General features: G+C 41.9%; 1 protein-coding gene across 1 annotated transcript in view; it reads left to right on the forward strand.

Moving 5' to 3' along the window:
• Nucleotides 1-12,381, forward strand: part of hnrnpa3 (heterogeneous nuclear ribonucleoprotein A3) — a 45,555-nt gene extending 33,174 nt beyond the window's left edge. The window contains exons 7-11 of the mRNA XM_084315229.1: nucleotides 320-406; nucleotides 4,220-4,468; nucleotides 6,004-6,183; nucleotides 9,539-9,679; nucleotides 11,656-12,381. Of these exons, the coding sequence (XP_084171355.1) occupies nucleotides 320-406; nucleotides 4,220-4,468; nucleotides 6,004-6,183; nucleotides 9,539-9,657 (635 nt within the window). The 3' untranslated portion in view covers nucleotides 9,658-9,679; nucleotides 11,656-12,381. The remainder of the gene's footprint in view (nucleotides 1-319; nucleotides 407-4,219; nucleotides 4,469-6,003; nucleotides 6,184-9,538; nucleotides 9,680-11,655) is intronic.
• Nucleotides 12,382-15,206: the final 2,825 nt, after the last annotated feature.

The following is a 15,206-nucleotide window of genomic DNA, read 5'->3' on the forward strand; positions in this document are numbered from 1 at the left end:
CTGCCCAATTGCACAGCCCTGGCCTATTCCTATTCTATTTTTACTTATAATTGTACTATATTCTATTGTGCTATATTTAATTTAGTTTATATCCCATTTAATTTTATTCAACCTCTTTATTTACAGTTGTATTTATTTCATAATTCTATTCTATTGTGCTTAACTCGGTTCATATTTCATTTTATTTTACTCCCCCCTTTTTATTGTATTATCTGTCTGTCCGCTAATGTCGCACCGAAAACGACCAAAGCAAATTCATTGTATGTGAAAACTACTGTCTGGCAATAAAGAGACCTTTCTGATTCTGTTTGTCTTTCAGGCAGCTTTGGTGGTGGAGGAGGAGGAGGACGGGGCGGCTACGGTGGAGGCAACAACTATAATGACAATAATTATGATGGTGGTGGTGGTGAGTAGTATCCATTTTCATGTTCTTGGTATCTAGGGACATCTATGGACCTCAGTGAATGTATTCCCAGTGTCAGAAATATTACTAGGCTTGCTTAAATTGTGATGAAACAAAGGAGAATATGAATTATGATTTTTCTTTGCATTTTTGACAGTGAATAACACCATGCTAAAAATGACCAGACATGAAAAACTGCCACTGATCTCGTTTAGTACCTTCTTGAGATCACGTGTACAAAACATCTAAGGAAATTAATAAAGGGAAGATGATTAAACGGAAGGTTTTGTAGATGCAGTACTGAATTCTGCCATCTGGACTCGTGCAATTTGAAATATTATTATAGAATAGCAGGCCTATAAATGACCTTATTATAGCGATGTTGCACATCTATGGATCGGGCCAAATCTACTCGTTCCAATGAGTTCAATTTGGATTTAGTATCACCAGGCGTACATGAAGAACCGAGAATGACATCTACTGTATTTACAGTCAGCTTTTTGTTTTTGAGACGGCTCCGCCATTTTTAAACGGATTTGAACACGGGTGGTTGCTAAATGTTCACAGAAGGGAGACAAACTAACTGCGCTCCAAACTATGCCAATAACGTTCAGTTTTGTGGTATATAATCCCGAGAAATAAGAGAAATAAATAATAAATAAATCAGGAAGTCATTTGGTTCCAGAAAGCTGGAGAACTTTAGGAGATGTAGTTTTTCTTTTAATTTCATGTCTTTCCTTCATCATAATGACTACAGCAAAATGACCGCTCGGATTTATTTCGGGTCGAAATTCGCCATCTATTGAATACAATTCCTAAACTCATATTTCATTATTGACACTTTAACCTATTGGTAAACAAATGTATTGCTGAAAATATACACTAAGACTGCTGTTGTGACATGGTTAGGATGTTTACTGTTGGATACATTTGGGGGGGGGGGGAATTAACATTATGTCATACAGTTCGAGCCCAGCGCTCCACATTTGCTTTCAGTTTAGCTGGTCGTCCGTACTAATACACATTGGCCGTATTAGGGGGTGGGAAACTGATGGGTGGGGATCGGGCGTTGTGGACAGCGACTCCTACAGGTCGGTTGGTGCGCCTGCGCAGTAGAATCAGGAAGTGTCGGGGGCAGCATGAGCCTCCCACGCGTTACTCCTCGCCACAGAGATCGAGCTGCGCAGGTGAAAAGATGCGACTGCTGTTACCTCAAGTACCGGAGGGGACTTGTGCTATGTATGACTTAGTCCACATTGCAGCCGGCTTGTGGGAGGCAAGAAACAGCGTCCGTGACAGGGGAGGGTTGAATTGGATGATACGAAATTGGGATGGGAGAAAAATATAGAAAATGGGAGAAAAAGTGGATAAAAAAAAAAAACATTGTCATACAGTCTAGACCAGACCTGGGCATTGTACGGCCTCTGACCGGCCCGCGAAAGATTACATGATGATAAAAAAAAAAAATCTTTTTTTTTTTACTTTTTTTTTTTCATGTCAACGTTCACACGCACAATATACGCTTACCTAGGATTTGACTTGATTCAACAACAAAGCAGTCGGGGCAAGCCGAAAACGGTCGAAAGTGTGGTTATTTGAAGTTTTTCACAACTGAGGTAGGTAGATTACATTTTTGGAGACTAAAGTACAGAAAAGGGGTACCGTTGGGTACCGGTATCGATTCACAGGTACCGGTACCGTATCGGTTCAAATGTGAACGGTACCCATCCCTACTGAACACACAACTGCAGGGCAAGGGCATTTTTGCTCATGAAATGCATAGCCATGTGAAAGCCTTCATGACAAAGTTGCAATAAATTTCAAGGCAACTAGGCAGCAACAATCTCAAACACATGAAAACCCTGAAAGAAGTCAAACCATCAGCTGATCACCGGCACAGGTACTCATCCATGTTGGGAGCACTGCATGATGAATTTTCAAGGCGTTTTCAAGATTTCAAAAAGGTTGAGGATGAAATGCAGCTGGTTTCCTCTCCCTTTACCTGCAGTGTTGATAGTGCACCCACTGATGTTCAGCTTGAACTCATTGACCTGCAGTCTGATTCACTACTGAAAGAGCACTTTAAGTCAGCATCACTGCTAGAGTTCTACTCTGCTCTCAAGGAGGAGAACTTTCCAAACATGAGAAGACATGCTCAGAAGATGTTGGTTCTCTTTGGATCCACCTATATGTGAACAGACATTCTCAGTCATGACGTTTACCAAGTCCAGGTACAGATCCTCTCTCACTGATGAACATCTGGCAGCTGTGCTTCGCATCTCCACCTCAGACATGCAACCTGACTTTGATGGACTTGTTAAAGCTCAACAGAGACTGGATTTATCACACTGAATGAAAAAAAAAAAAAAAGAGCTGAAGAACACTAAAATGTGGAAATATAGCAAGTGAAATGGGACACTTGATTTTTTTTTTTTTTTTTTTTTTTTTTGCACAGTTCTGAAAACATTAAATGTTTAATATAGGCATGTAAAGTAAAAAAGGCTACTGGGACACTTTTCTTTACACAGTTCAGTGACGTGTCTTGTTTATTTTGGCTATAAGATGATGTGATGTCTTTAGAAAGCTAAGAAAATCCTTGTTTCAATAGTATATGAAACTCAAAATAATAACTATTTGTATAGCACTTTTTCATACATGCCCTTTGTTATTAATGTTTCACATTTTGTTTATCATTTTGGAAATAAATTCTATTTGAATAAATGATATTTTTGAAAGCTAACCTCACCTTTTAATTGCCAAATAATAACATACACTCTTACCAGGGGTCAAAACAATGCCATTTACTGCTTTTTATATAGAAATAAAATTTATATTATGCATAATTGAGTTTGGAATTTTGGCCCGGCCCTCCAACATATTTTCAGTTGCTCATTCGGCCCCCCGGGAAAAATAATTGCCCACCCCTGGTCTAGACAGATTGATTTATGACGTGATGTCATTTTGGGACCGGTACCGAACCAAGCCACAAATCCATCTCTACAGACTATGAATTAATGTTGCTATATATATATATATATAATTTTTTTTTATGTAGCCAAGAGTAAAGACCCGAACCCTGTCAAAACGGCAGTCATCGTGTATATTTTCAGCAATACGTTTGTTTAGGGTTAAAGTGTTATTAGTAAAATATTAGTTTTGGAAATGTATTCAGAAACTAGCGAATATCCGCCATTTTGAATGTGCACAGCCATTTTGTTTCTTATGAGGAGAGGAGACCCAGAGCTTTCGAATGGCGTTGGAATTTTGAAAAACGACTACCCAGCTCAAACCAGCTCCTGTCAATCATGACTTGTGGATTTCTTTTTTTATTTATCTTATTTTTCTGGATTATCTAACACAAACCTGAACGTTATTGGCATAAATTAGAACGCAATTACTTTATCTACCTTTCTGTGAACGTTTAGCAATTGCGTTGCAATCTGATGAGAAATGGCAGCGCCATATCCATTATAAAAAAGTAACTGTACTTAAAGTAGATTTCATTCATGGTTTGTGGATCACGCCTGGTGATACTAAATCCAGATTGAACTCTTGCCATTTGGAAAGAGGAGATTTGGCTGTTTCTGTGCGATTCCATCCGCAGTAAATCCTTTGTAACAAGTTTACAGCGTCGTCGTGGTTGTATAGTAAAGGTCGTTCATTCGTTACATTGCAGAAATACCGTTGTGGAAATTGGGTATGAAGTGATGGAATGGTTTTTCAAACTTTAATGGTGAAAATGAGTGTTGACCAACCAGCCCTGTTTTATCATGGTCTTAAAAAGAGTGTTTATGTCTTGTCTTTCTCTCTTCCCAGGCGGGAACTACGGAGGAGGAGGAGGGCAGGGTTACGGAGGAGGAGGAGGCCAGGGCGGGTATGGAGGCGGACGAGGAGCCAGTAGTAGTGGAGGAGGAGGTGGCGGTCAAGGATACGGCAACCAGGGTGGTGGAGGAGGATATAACGGCGGTGGTGGTAACGGCGGTGGTGGTAACAGCGGCGGCGGTGGTGGTAACAGTGGAGGTGGCGGCGGCGGCTATGACAACTACAACGATGGAGGAGGAGGAGGTAGTTGTAGTTTCCCCCACTTGGTTGTCACCTGGGTAGGGCTGTCTTAAATACTTTGAAGCTTCGTTTGATGGGCATGGGATTCGAATATAAAAATAAAATTCGATTATATTAAAAAAAATATATATCTGCAAAATCAACTCTGCCTCTCTCAGCAATGCTGTTTGTTATTTAAGATGAGGTTGGACTCGGCACCGACAGATTTGTGTTCATTGTGCTGCTTTTATAAAGCCTCAAATGAAGGCTTACAATATCATGAAAGCAAAGTGTTTTGTTTGCTGTAAAGTTTAAACCTTTTTAAATCTTAGACACTGACAAAGTTGAACAAAGTGCTGTACAAGTCCCACAACATTAAAAGAAAAGAAAAAAGTATAATTTTTTTTATCTCGATGCTTCGTATTAAAATCGAATCTCGCCCCCGAAGCTTCTAATTCCAAAAAAAAAATTCGAAGGTCAGCCCGTTGTCCACTCAATCTTCTATGCTGCTTTAACCCTTTCACTACCACACTACAGAAGGTTAACCCTTTCACTACCACACTACAGACGGTTAACCCTTTCACTACCACACTACAGACGGTTAACCCTTTCACTACCACACTACAGACGGTTAACCTTTTCACTACCACACTACAGACGGTTAACCCTTTCACTACCACGCTACAGGCTGTTAACCTTTCACTACCACACTACAGACTGTTAACCTTTCACTACCACACTACAGAAGGTTAACCTTTCACTACCACACTACAGAAGGTTAACCTTTCACTACCACACGACAAGACTGTTATCCCTTTCACTACCACGCTACAGAAGGTTAACCTTTCACTACCACTACAGGCGGTTAACCTTTCACTACCACACTACAGACAGTTTGTCGTGTGGCAGTGAAAGGGTTAACCTTCTGTATTGTCACAGTGAAAGGGTTAACCATTTGGTAGTGAAAGGGTTAAAGGAACGTGCCAATATTATGGGAAATGTGCTTCAGACTGGAAGATGGACATCAATTTCCTCTGTGTTCATTGGCAAGCTATCCGACTGCAAGCTAGCCTAGCTTAGCACAAATGAATGGAAGCGGCTAGGACCACTAGCCTAGATTAAAACTCCGGGAGAGGTTTTTTTGGCCAACGGCTAGGCTAGCGGTCCATATCCGTTTTCATTCATTGTGCTAAGCTAGGATAGCTTTCTACTGAACGCACAGAGACGACATTGGTATCTATTTTCTTGTCTGACTCTGGAGAAGACTGTAAGCGCATTTCCCATAATGCTGGCGTGTTCCTTTGATGGGGCTGTTCACCAATTCTACACATCAAAATCATTCTCTTTGTCTCATGGAGAAAATGTGTGAGTGTGAACAATTTCTTTTTTTAATCTTGCAGCTGAAGGCGCAGGTCAAAGATGAGGATAACAAACCTTATTGTTTGTTCTGGACTCTAGGTTCAACTGTAGGGTAACAAACCTTGAAGTGAGGACCGACTGCGCAGTAATCGCCTGAAACGGAACGTGTCTCTGACATCAGACATTCTTGTGATTTACAGGAAGCTTCGGCGGCAGCAGCGGAGGAGGTGGTGGAAGTGGAGGTGGAAGTGGAGGAGGAGGTGGAAACTATGGTGGAAATGACTTTGGAAGCAGCTACAGTGGGCAGCAGTCGAGCTACGGCCCCATGAAGGGCAACAGCAGCTTCGGGGGCAGGAGCTCGGGGGCGCCGTACGGAGGAGGTGAGGCTCAGCAGCGCCCCCAGGGGGGGGCAGTTCTGGAACCGCTCTGAGCTGGAACGGATTATAATGTATTGTCCTCATAGAGCCTTATACCCGTCTTTATACCTGTATCACTGTACATGATAATAATACTACAACTCTGTACATACTGTGTACTTGTTTAGATTAGATTCAAATGTATCGTCATGCAGCACAGGGTACAGTACAACGCAAATACGTTTGGCGTCCAAACCAGAGTGCAAATGTAACGGTAAAGTGCAACAGTAATATACAATGTACAGGTGATTAAACTGGATATAACATATATAAATTATTACTACTGAGTAATAGTGCTAATCAGATGTATGTACAGAGTTGTAGTATTAATATGTACCGTACAGTGATGCAGGTATAAAGACACTAGGGTAGTAAGTCGTACTGGCCAGCAGCGTAACTAGTAAGGGATATGTACAGATATAGATATAGTATCTACAGATATGTAAAAATGATTATATATATATATATATCTCCATTTTGACCCATTTCTGAATTGCGCAACCTTCTGGTGTTTTCTGAGGAATCTTGAGCTCCGTAACAAGACTCGTTAGACTGTGCCGGGTTACATATATATTAGGGGTGGGCATGAGTAATCGATTACTCACGGCTATGAGAGAACTCGATCTTTCAGCCAACAGCCAGCTACTGCACTACGAATTGCCAGCCAGATAGCTGGCTACCCGAAACCACAACAGCCAGCCAGCCAACCATACGAAATACAGTCTCAGCCAATCACATCTATTTTTTTGTAGTTGGTTAGCTCCACTCCATTGCGAATTAAAAGGTAGCCAGCCAGCACAGCCCGTATTAGCTAGCAACAGTTGCTAGGTAGCTAACGTTAGCTAACGGAAGAACGATAGCTAGCTAGCAGCTGCAAAAATGAACGCCAATGATGTTATCAGCCGTTGATATTATGAGCCATCAGTAGCTAGCCATCTAGACAACACCTCGTTTATTAACACTTTCCATGCCAGCAGGGGGTGCCAGAAATAGGCGCTTGAGTGCCAACGCTGTAGTCAATGGAGGGCGATCATATTTGCGAACGCATACACTCTTAAATTATGGCTATGTGTCTAATACGCCAGTCGCTTATCAATGAGTTTGCAGTCAACATTGTCGAAACGCATTGTTTTTTAATCTGTTCATTTCCGTTTTATACCATTTTGAAAAACGCTCGTTTTTTGAAACTTTCAGGAAAAGAAATCTGCAGGAATCGCGCTTTACTGTAATACACAAGACACGTTGTAATTTTTTTACCTACCGTACTTTTCGCACTATAAGCCGCACCTGACTATAAGCCGCAGCAGCTAAATTGAATGATGTGTACCGTACTTTTCGGACTATAAGCCGCAGCTTTTTCCCCCATTTTTCGACCCTGCGGCTTATATAACGGTGCGGCTTATATGTGACTCGACGTGACCAAACCCGAAAATGTAAAAATCTAAATATTGCTTTTTTGACTGCATTGAAATGTTATTTATCTGTTCCCTTATTTGCTAAACTTAATACAACTTGTAAATTAGTTCATTCTTGTTATTTGTCCAACAGTATTGTGTCCCAATGCTAATTACATATGGTAATTAAACATTAAAACACCTGCGGCTTATAGTCCAGTGCGGCTTATATATGTATACATCATTCAATTTAGCTGCTGCGGCTTATAGTCAGGTGCGGCTTATAGTGCGAAAAGTACGGTACATATATAAGCCGCACTGGACTATAAGCCGCAGGTGTTTTAATGTTTAATTACCATATGTAATTAGCATTGGGACACAATACTGTCGGACAAATAACAAGAATTAACCCATTTACAAGTTGTATTAAGTTTAGCAAATAAGGGAACAGATAAATAACATTTCAATGCCGTCAAAAAAGCAATATTTAGATTTTTACATTTTCGGGTTTGGTCACGTCGAGTCACATATAAGCCGCACCGTTATATAAGCCGCAGGGTCGAAAAATGGGGGAAAAAGCCGCGGCTTATAGTCCGAAAAGTACGGTATTTATGAATCGTTTTCAAAAACGCTAGATTATCGATAGTATGTGTACTTATGCACGCTATAGAAGCGGGCTGAAAAATCGATTATCTTATTTCCTGATCAGCACGCACACACATATGCGACACGTTGATATATAGGTGAAAACGGCTCTGATTATCCCAAGACTGGTCAAATAGATTCCTTACCTCAGATCAGATGTTCTCCAAAAAGATTATTCAAATTCCTGATCGCCATTCCAAATATTGATCGCGTTTATTGACTCAACGCTGGGTGGTCGAAACACATATTCCACGCTGTTCTGCGGCTCGGCAATGAGTGGGATCGGCTCGTATTACATGCCTGACAAGTAAAATGTGGAATCTGGACTCTTTTTTTCCCCCCCATCCCATCCATTCAGTCCAATCCAATGGGGTGCAATACCATCCGGCGAGACGATAGGGGGCGGTATTTTCCCTGTTCGAGCTCAGACAGATCCCCACTGGTAACGTGAGGCTAGATTGATGAAAAATGAATGGAAATCGATAATAATAAAAATAACAATTAAATAACGAGATTTCTCGTTTTTGGCACTCAACGCATGGCATGAAATAACGAGATTTCTCGTCGTTGGCACTCGAAGTGTTAAACTAAAGTGAATAGTTTACTGGGCCATTTTGTTTAATGCTTCAGTGATGCTGAAAGAGGAGCTGCACTCTTGCAATCTTCGCAGCGAATGAGAGGATGTTGACAAGACGGGGCTGGGAGGGGGAGGGGCAATGAGAGCACTGCGAGCAGCGTGTGTGCGTCAACAACTTTCTGTAGGAGGAGAGAAGACTGCGAGTAATCGATCACTACTCGAGTACATCAATCGATCTGGATTTCTTTTTTTTAAATGCCCATCCCTAATATATATATTTATTTATATACCGAAAAATCAAGAATTTTATTTGGAAATTGACAAATTGATCCCCCTCACTGCTTTTAAGGACTCTATTCCATCCTGTGATGACTTGTCGTACAGAACTTGTAAGTCGCTTTGGATAAAAGCGTTCAGCTAAATGACTAAATGTAAATGAGTTGTTTTAGTTACACACACCTGCAAACTGCCTTTTTTAACTGTAATTTGTGTTCTGCTTCATGTATTACATAACTTGTAATTCTATTTGGTTGTTTGTTTGAATTATTTCCCATACCTCTGTGATGCATGTATCATCTGTCTATCTTCTCTTTTGTCCCCGTCGCCCTTCGAGAGGAGGCCCCTTTGTCCTCTCGCCAAGAATCTGTTCATAATTCGACCTGCCTGGTTAAATAAATAAAATTATGAATCTTCTTCGCCACAGGTGGATACCAAAACTCTAGTGGAGGAGGAGGAGGAGGCAGCAGCGGAGGAGGAGGTGGAGGAGGCAGCGGAGGGGGCAGCAGTGGAGGCAGCAGCAGTTACGGCTCACGGCGATATTAGTTGTGTGATGGTTTTGTTTTTGGTAAGTCAACTTAACCACCTCACGCCACCTTGTCAGATCATACATGTAACAGTCTAGAATAACTATCCTGTTCTACCCTGTATTAGCGATGGGCGTGAGTAATCGGTTACTCGCGGCTAGGAGAAAATTCTATCTTAAATTATTAAGAATTATGGGGGGAACATTTATATATATATTTTTTTACATATTTCTTTCACATGCATGTGTAGGATTATAACTTTGTTGGTTTCATTAAACATACGTGAATGAACTAAATTTATTATTAATAATTTTTTATTTTATTTTTTTTTCTCCACGAGTAATACACGATTAATTGAGTACCGGTATATCATGCGATCAATCGATCTGGATTTCTTAAAAATGCCCATCCCTACCCTGTATCCATCCAACAGGCTTCCGATCATACATGTTAACTGTCTAGAATAGGGCGGTCAGGTGGCGTAGCGGAGATTGCGTTTGTCACCAACGCCGGAGAAGCTGGATTCGCCTGTTCGAATCCAGCTCCCGGCGTTGCTATCAGCTTGGCTGGCCGCTCACACTAGGGGTGGACGGTATGGTCTAAAATTTATATCACGGTATAATTTGAAGCATAGACGGTAACGGTATATATCACGGTATCAGTGTTTCTGTTAGAATAATTTTTTTTGCCTGATAGGCAGGCTATATAAAGAATGACATCCTCAAGGCATGTAGATTTATAATATTTTAACTTAAAACTAGGCTACTTTTGCGTATAAAGTCATTATATTCCAAATAAAATAAGTCCAGAGTCCGTGCTGCTCCCATTGCAAACAGCCGGGCTGGATGCTGGATTTTGCTAGAAGCATATGTAGCTGCAGAGCCGCAGAGCCAGCGGCGCTTTCAGGTCTGGTCACAGCTTTCAGCCGTTGGGTGGGGGGGGGGCGCTGTTGAGCGGACCTGACCTGAAAGCGCCGCTGGCTCTGCGGCTCTGCAGCTGCATGCTATTCGCAAATCCACTGCTGCCGCCGTCCTCCCGGCTCCCGCTGCAGCCGTCGTTATCATAACACTACACGCATATCATAATGTTTACAGCAAACTGTAGTTGATCACCAGGTATGTTTTATTAACGTAGAATAATTCATATAAGAAAAACGATAGGGACATCTCTTACCTTTCTCCACTGGTTAAAAATGCCAGGAACTGAAATTGAAACTTGCTGTGTGCCGCGGTGATATGTGTTTATTATGAAATGACAATTGCGTGTTGACACGCCCACTGCGCGAAGCCTCCTAAATAACTTTTTCCAGTTTGCACATATCTATTATCTATGACTAATTCTATCTATTTTTAGGGGCAAATGCGATTGAAATAGTCGCGCTGTGGTTACATGACGTCATTGCTATTTTAGAGCTACTCTACCGGTTACACGGTATAGTCAAAATCCATACCGTAGAGCAAATTAATACCGTTTATACCGTATACCGTTTATACCGTCCACCCCTAGCTCACACTAATACAATTGGCAGTATTAGAGGGTGGGGTCCTGGGCGTTGTGGACAGCGACCCCTACAGTTCGGTCGGAGCGCCTGCTCAGCAAGGGTAGGATCTAGGGAGAGATAGTGCGGCCTCCCACACGCTACACTCTCCCCGGTGATAATCTGCGCGGCCAGGCTGCACATGCATCAGAGGAAAGCATGCGACAGTGTCCGGTCTCCCGGACCAACAGTAGGGGTAGGTGCGCAACAACCAGGAAGGGTGGGATGGGAGAAAAATCGGGAAAAAAGAGGGGAAGACTGATAATAAAAAAAAAAATAAAAAAAAAACTGTCTAGAATAACTATATATCCTGTTCTACCCTGTATCCATCCAACAGGATTCAGATTAGGGCTGCACGATTAATCGGAGAAAACAAATCGTGATTCACATTTTAGCAAGAATCGTGCAGCCCTACTTCACATCATACATGTAACAGTCTAGAATAACTATCTCCTGTTCTATCCTGTATCCATCCAACAGGCAGCTCTTAGCGGCAGGCGAGCAGAGCGGGGAGGTGAGGAGAGGAGAGGAGTTGTCAGGAAAGCCAGTGGTTACTGTTGAGGCAGAGATCGTCTGAGAGGCATTAGAGGAGCTGACTGAAGGCAGACATGTTGACCACAGCTAAACAGAGGATTGCACACACGCCAGATATCAAACAAGTGTAGTCTATGACTTCTCCTGATTTGTTGTTTAAGTAGATGTTTCCCCTACTTAAGTATTTTTTTTCTCCCCACTCTTCCCTTTTGTGCATCTGAAGTGTGTATTGTGCTTGTGGTGTCGAGAGAACCTTTCCTTTTTTTATATATATGAAGTCAGTTTTTCCAAAATAAAATGATTGTTTTTTTCCCTTTTTTCTTTGCTTTAGATTAATCAAGATTTCCACTGGTCTCACCATTGTTGGTTTTTTTTTTTTTCTTTGATTAAATTGGTTTAGATACATCAGGCCCGTAGACGAGCTACGACTGTCCATTTCTATTTCACATTTTATTATGATGACTGCTACAATTTCAACATGTCAAGTGTATTTCTTTGGTTTTTGTATTTGAAGCAGTGTGTATTAACTCAGTAGTGTTAGTGTCGACGAAAAAAGTACAAGCAGTCTGGACTAGAATCAAGGGAATGTTTTACCACTTGTATACAAACAACCAGAATTCTAGATTGTACTAGTGAAAAAAAAAGATTGAATAAAGTTGTGTAGTAAAGTACTATGAGGTTCAGTGCGTCATTGGATCAGAAAAGCTTTGAAAGATGAATTTCTATTTGTGTCGTTTTCTTACGGAGTTGAGAAGAATTGTGAAGTTTAGCGAATCGTCCTACAGGAAAATGTTCTTGCAACAATTATATAAAAAAAAAAAAAACTTTTTTTACCTGGCTCGATGGCGAGGGAGTTTGGGATAGTCCTTTAGGGCGAGGGCCCGCGCAACCAACACCTATGCCAGTTTTCAGCAGCGTCGCTAGTGTGGAAGATGACTGTCAGACAGACAGGACCACCTCAGCCTCCCCACAGTGGACCCAGGCAGCAGGTTCAGAGAAGGAAGGAAGGAAGCCAGCGAGCACAACGTCCACGAGGAGGGAGGCTTGGCAGTGCCAGTGACCCAGGCAGCAGGTTCAGAGAAGGAAGGAAGCCAGCGAGCACAACGTCCACGAGGAGGGAGGCTTGGCAGTGCCAGTGACCCAGGCAGCAGGTTCAGAGAAGGAAGGAAGCCAGCGAGCACAACGTCCATGAGGAGGGAGGCCTGGTAGTGAGCGTCTGGGATTGTCCCGAGGCTAGCTATACCTCCGAGCAGCTGGGTACTAGCGCAAGAAAGACTTTTGGAGATCCCCGTGTTAGTCAGTTTTACCTGCAAAGAGACTAGATTTCAGACCTAACAGGACGAGGGAGTGAGTATTTCACAACATGCTTGCGTTGAGAAGATTGGAGCAGGTAAGAGTAACCACTTTGCTTGATTTGCAGATTTGGGAAAAGAGGCATTACTTCTCCTCTGTGCCGACTATCTAAAAGACCTGATAACATGGAAGTGTTCTGGATGGGTAAGACTTGTTTTTCCCCAAATATTATCACAGGCCGCTCTCCCCCTGTGATTCCAACCTTTCTGCACGTGGAGACGTGATCTTTTGAATGTGTGGACTCCAGTGTTTCTGTCGGGAAAATGCTTAAAGGAACACGCAACAACACTATGGGAAATGTGCTAGCCTAGCATAAAGGAACACGCCAACAACATTTTAGGAAATTAGCTTAGCGTCTTCTCCCGAGAGACGAGAAGATGGATACCAGTTTTCTCTGTGCGTTCAGTAGAAGGCTATCTGACTTCACGTTAGCCTAGCTTAGCATAATGAATGGAAGCGGACATGACTGGGTAGCCTTCGGGGGAGAGGTGTTAGTTGGACAATGCCTAGGCTAACCGGCATTGTCCGCTTCCATTCATTGTGCTAAGCTAGGCTAACGTGTAGCCAGATGGCTTTCTACTAATTTCCCCAAATGTTGGCTTGTTTCTTTAAAACTCTGGGAGGTGTTTTTTTAAACTGTCTCATAGTTAAATTATCTGAAAAGGTTCCCGGGCCATTAAGGAACTGTACTGCAAGTCTTGGTAAGAGGTAGGATTAATAACCAAACGTTTTCAAAGTAAATTATATTAAATTAAGGAAGAACCCATAAGCAAACAAGGAATTATAAAACAAGACTAAACAAATCAAGACTAGGGATAAATGACTAACTGAATGGAAACCAAGGGAGACCAAACGAGGCAAAGCAAGAGAAATCTAACGTGTCCCTTGATGACTGATAGAACTCGGCTTGAGTCAATCAACCATGTTTTCTGCAGACTAGATTAAAATGTATTGTCAGATGCGGCTGGGTAGCGCAGTGGACTAAGCACTCTCCTACCACCGCAGAGACTGGGATCGAATCCAGCTGTCAGCGGTACCTCCGGCTTGGTCAGTCGTCCCTACTAACACAATTGGCAGTGTTAGCGGGTGGGAAGCCGGTGGGGTATGTATCCTGGTTGTTGTAAACTGCGACTTCTACTGGTCGGTCGGGGCGCCTGTTCGCCTCATTACTTTTACCAAACGGTTCGTGCATTTTGCGAATCTGATTGGTCACTGACGTTTCTGGTCATGTGACGTGCGAAATAGCGTGAAGCTCTGCATGCGTTACTTTCCCCCAGTGAGAGTCCTCTCTGTCGGGTGAAAAGCTACGGCTGGCTGACTCCACATGTATCTGAGGAGGCATGATGTGGTAATTTTACACCTTCCCCAGGCAGACATTGGGTAATGAGCGCAATGACCAGGAAGGGAATTGGCATTAACGACACAACATTTTTATGGGTGAAAAATACAGAAAAAGCCCAAAATGAAATAGAATAATAAAATGTATTGTCATGCAGCACAACAAAAAGCAGTTTGGCATCCGATGTATGTACAGAGTTGTAGTATTAATGTGATACAAGTGTAAAGACAGTATGGTAGCAGTCATACTGGCCAGCAGTGTAACTAGTAAGAGTAGGATATGTATAGATATAGTATAGTATCTATCTACAGAGGACAGGTAAGTAGACGGTTGTGAATAGATATATATGCGGTGAGAATAAATATATACAGTATTATTTTACATGCCATCATACAGAGCTATGGGTTATATGCAGGTGTATAGGTAAGTATATAGAGGTTATATGCAGGTATATTCAGACAAATATATGCGGTAAATATCTAAATATGCAGCACTGTTCATGCTATCATACAGAGTATATGGGTAGACTAGTATGAGGTGGATTATTATGGTTACATTAGGAAAATGAGTACAATAGGTGGATATAACACCATATAATCTGTAATATGAATGAATGAGAACTTATCTATACTAACCTAATATAACATTAACAACAAATAAAACTAATAATGACCAACTTATTTAACGGCTAGGCTAGCTGATCCATATCCACTTCTATTCATCTGTGCTAAGCTAGGCTAGCTTGCAGCCGGATAGCTTTGAACGCACAGAGGAGACTGGTGTTTTATCGTCTGACTCTGCAGAA

The sequence above is a fragment of the Notolepis coatsorum genome (assembly GCF_963971535.1).
Source record: "Notolepis coatsorum genome assembly, chromosome: 5".
NCBI classification, from domain to species: domain Eukaryota; kingdom Metazoa; phylum Chordata; class Actinopteri; order Aulopiformes; family Paralepididae; genus Notolepis; species Notolepis coatsorum.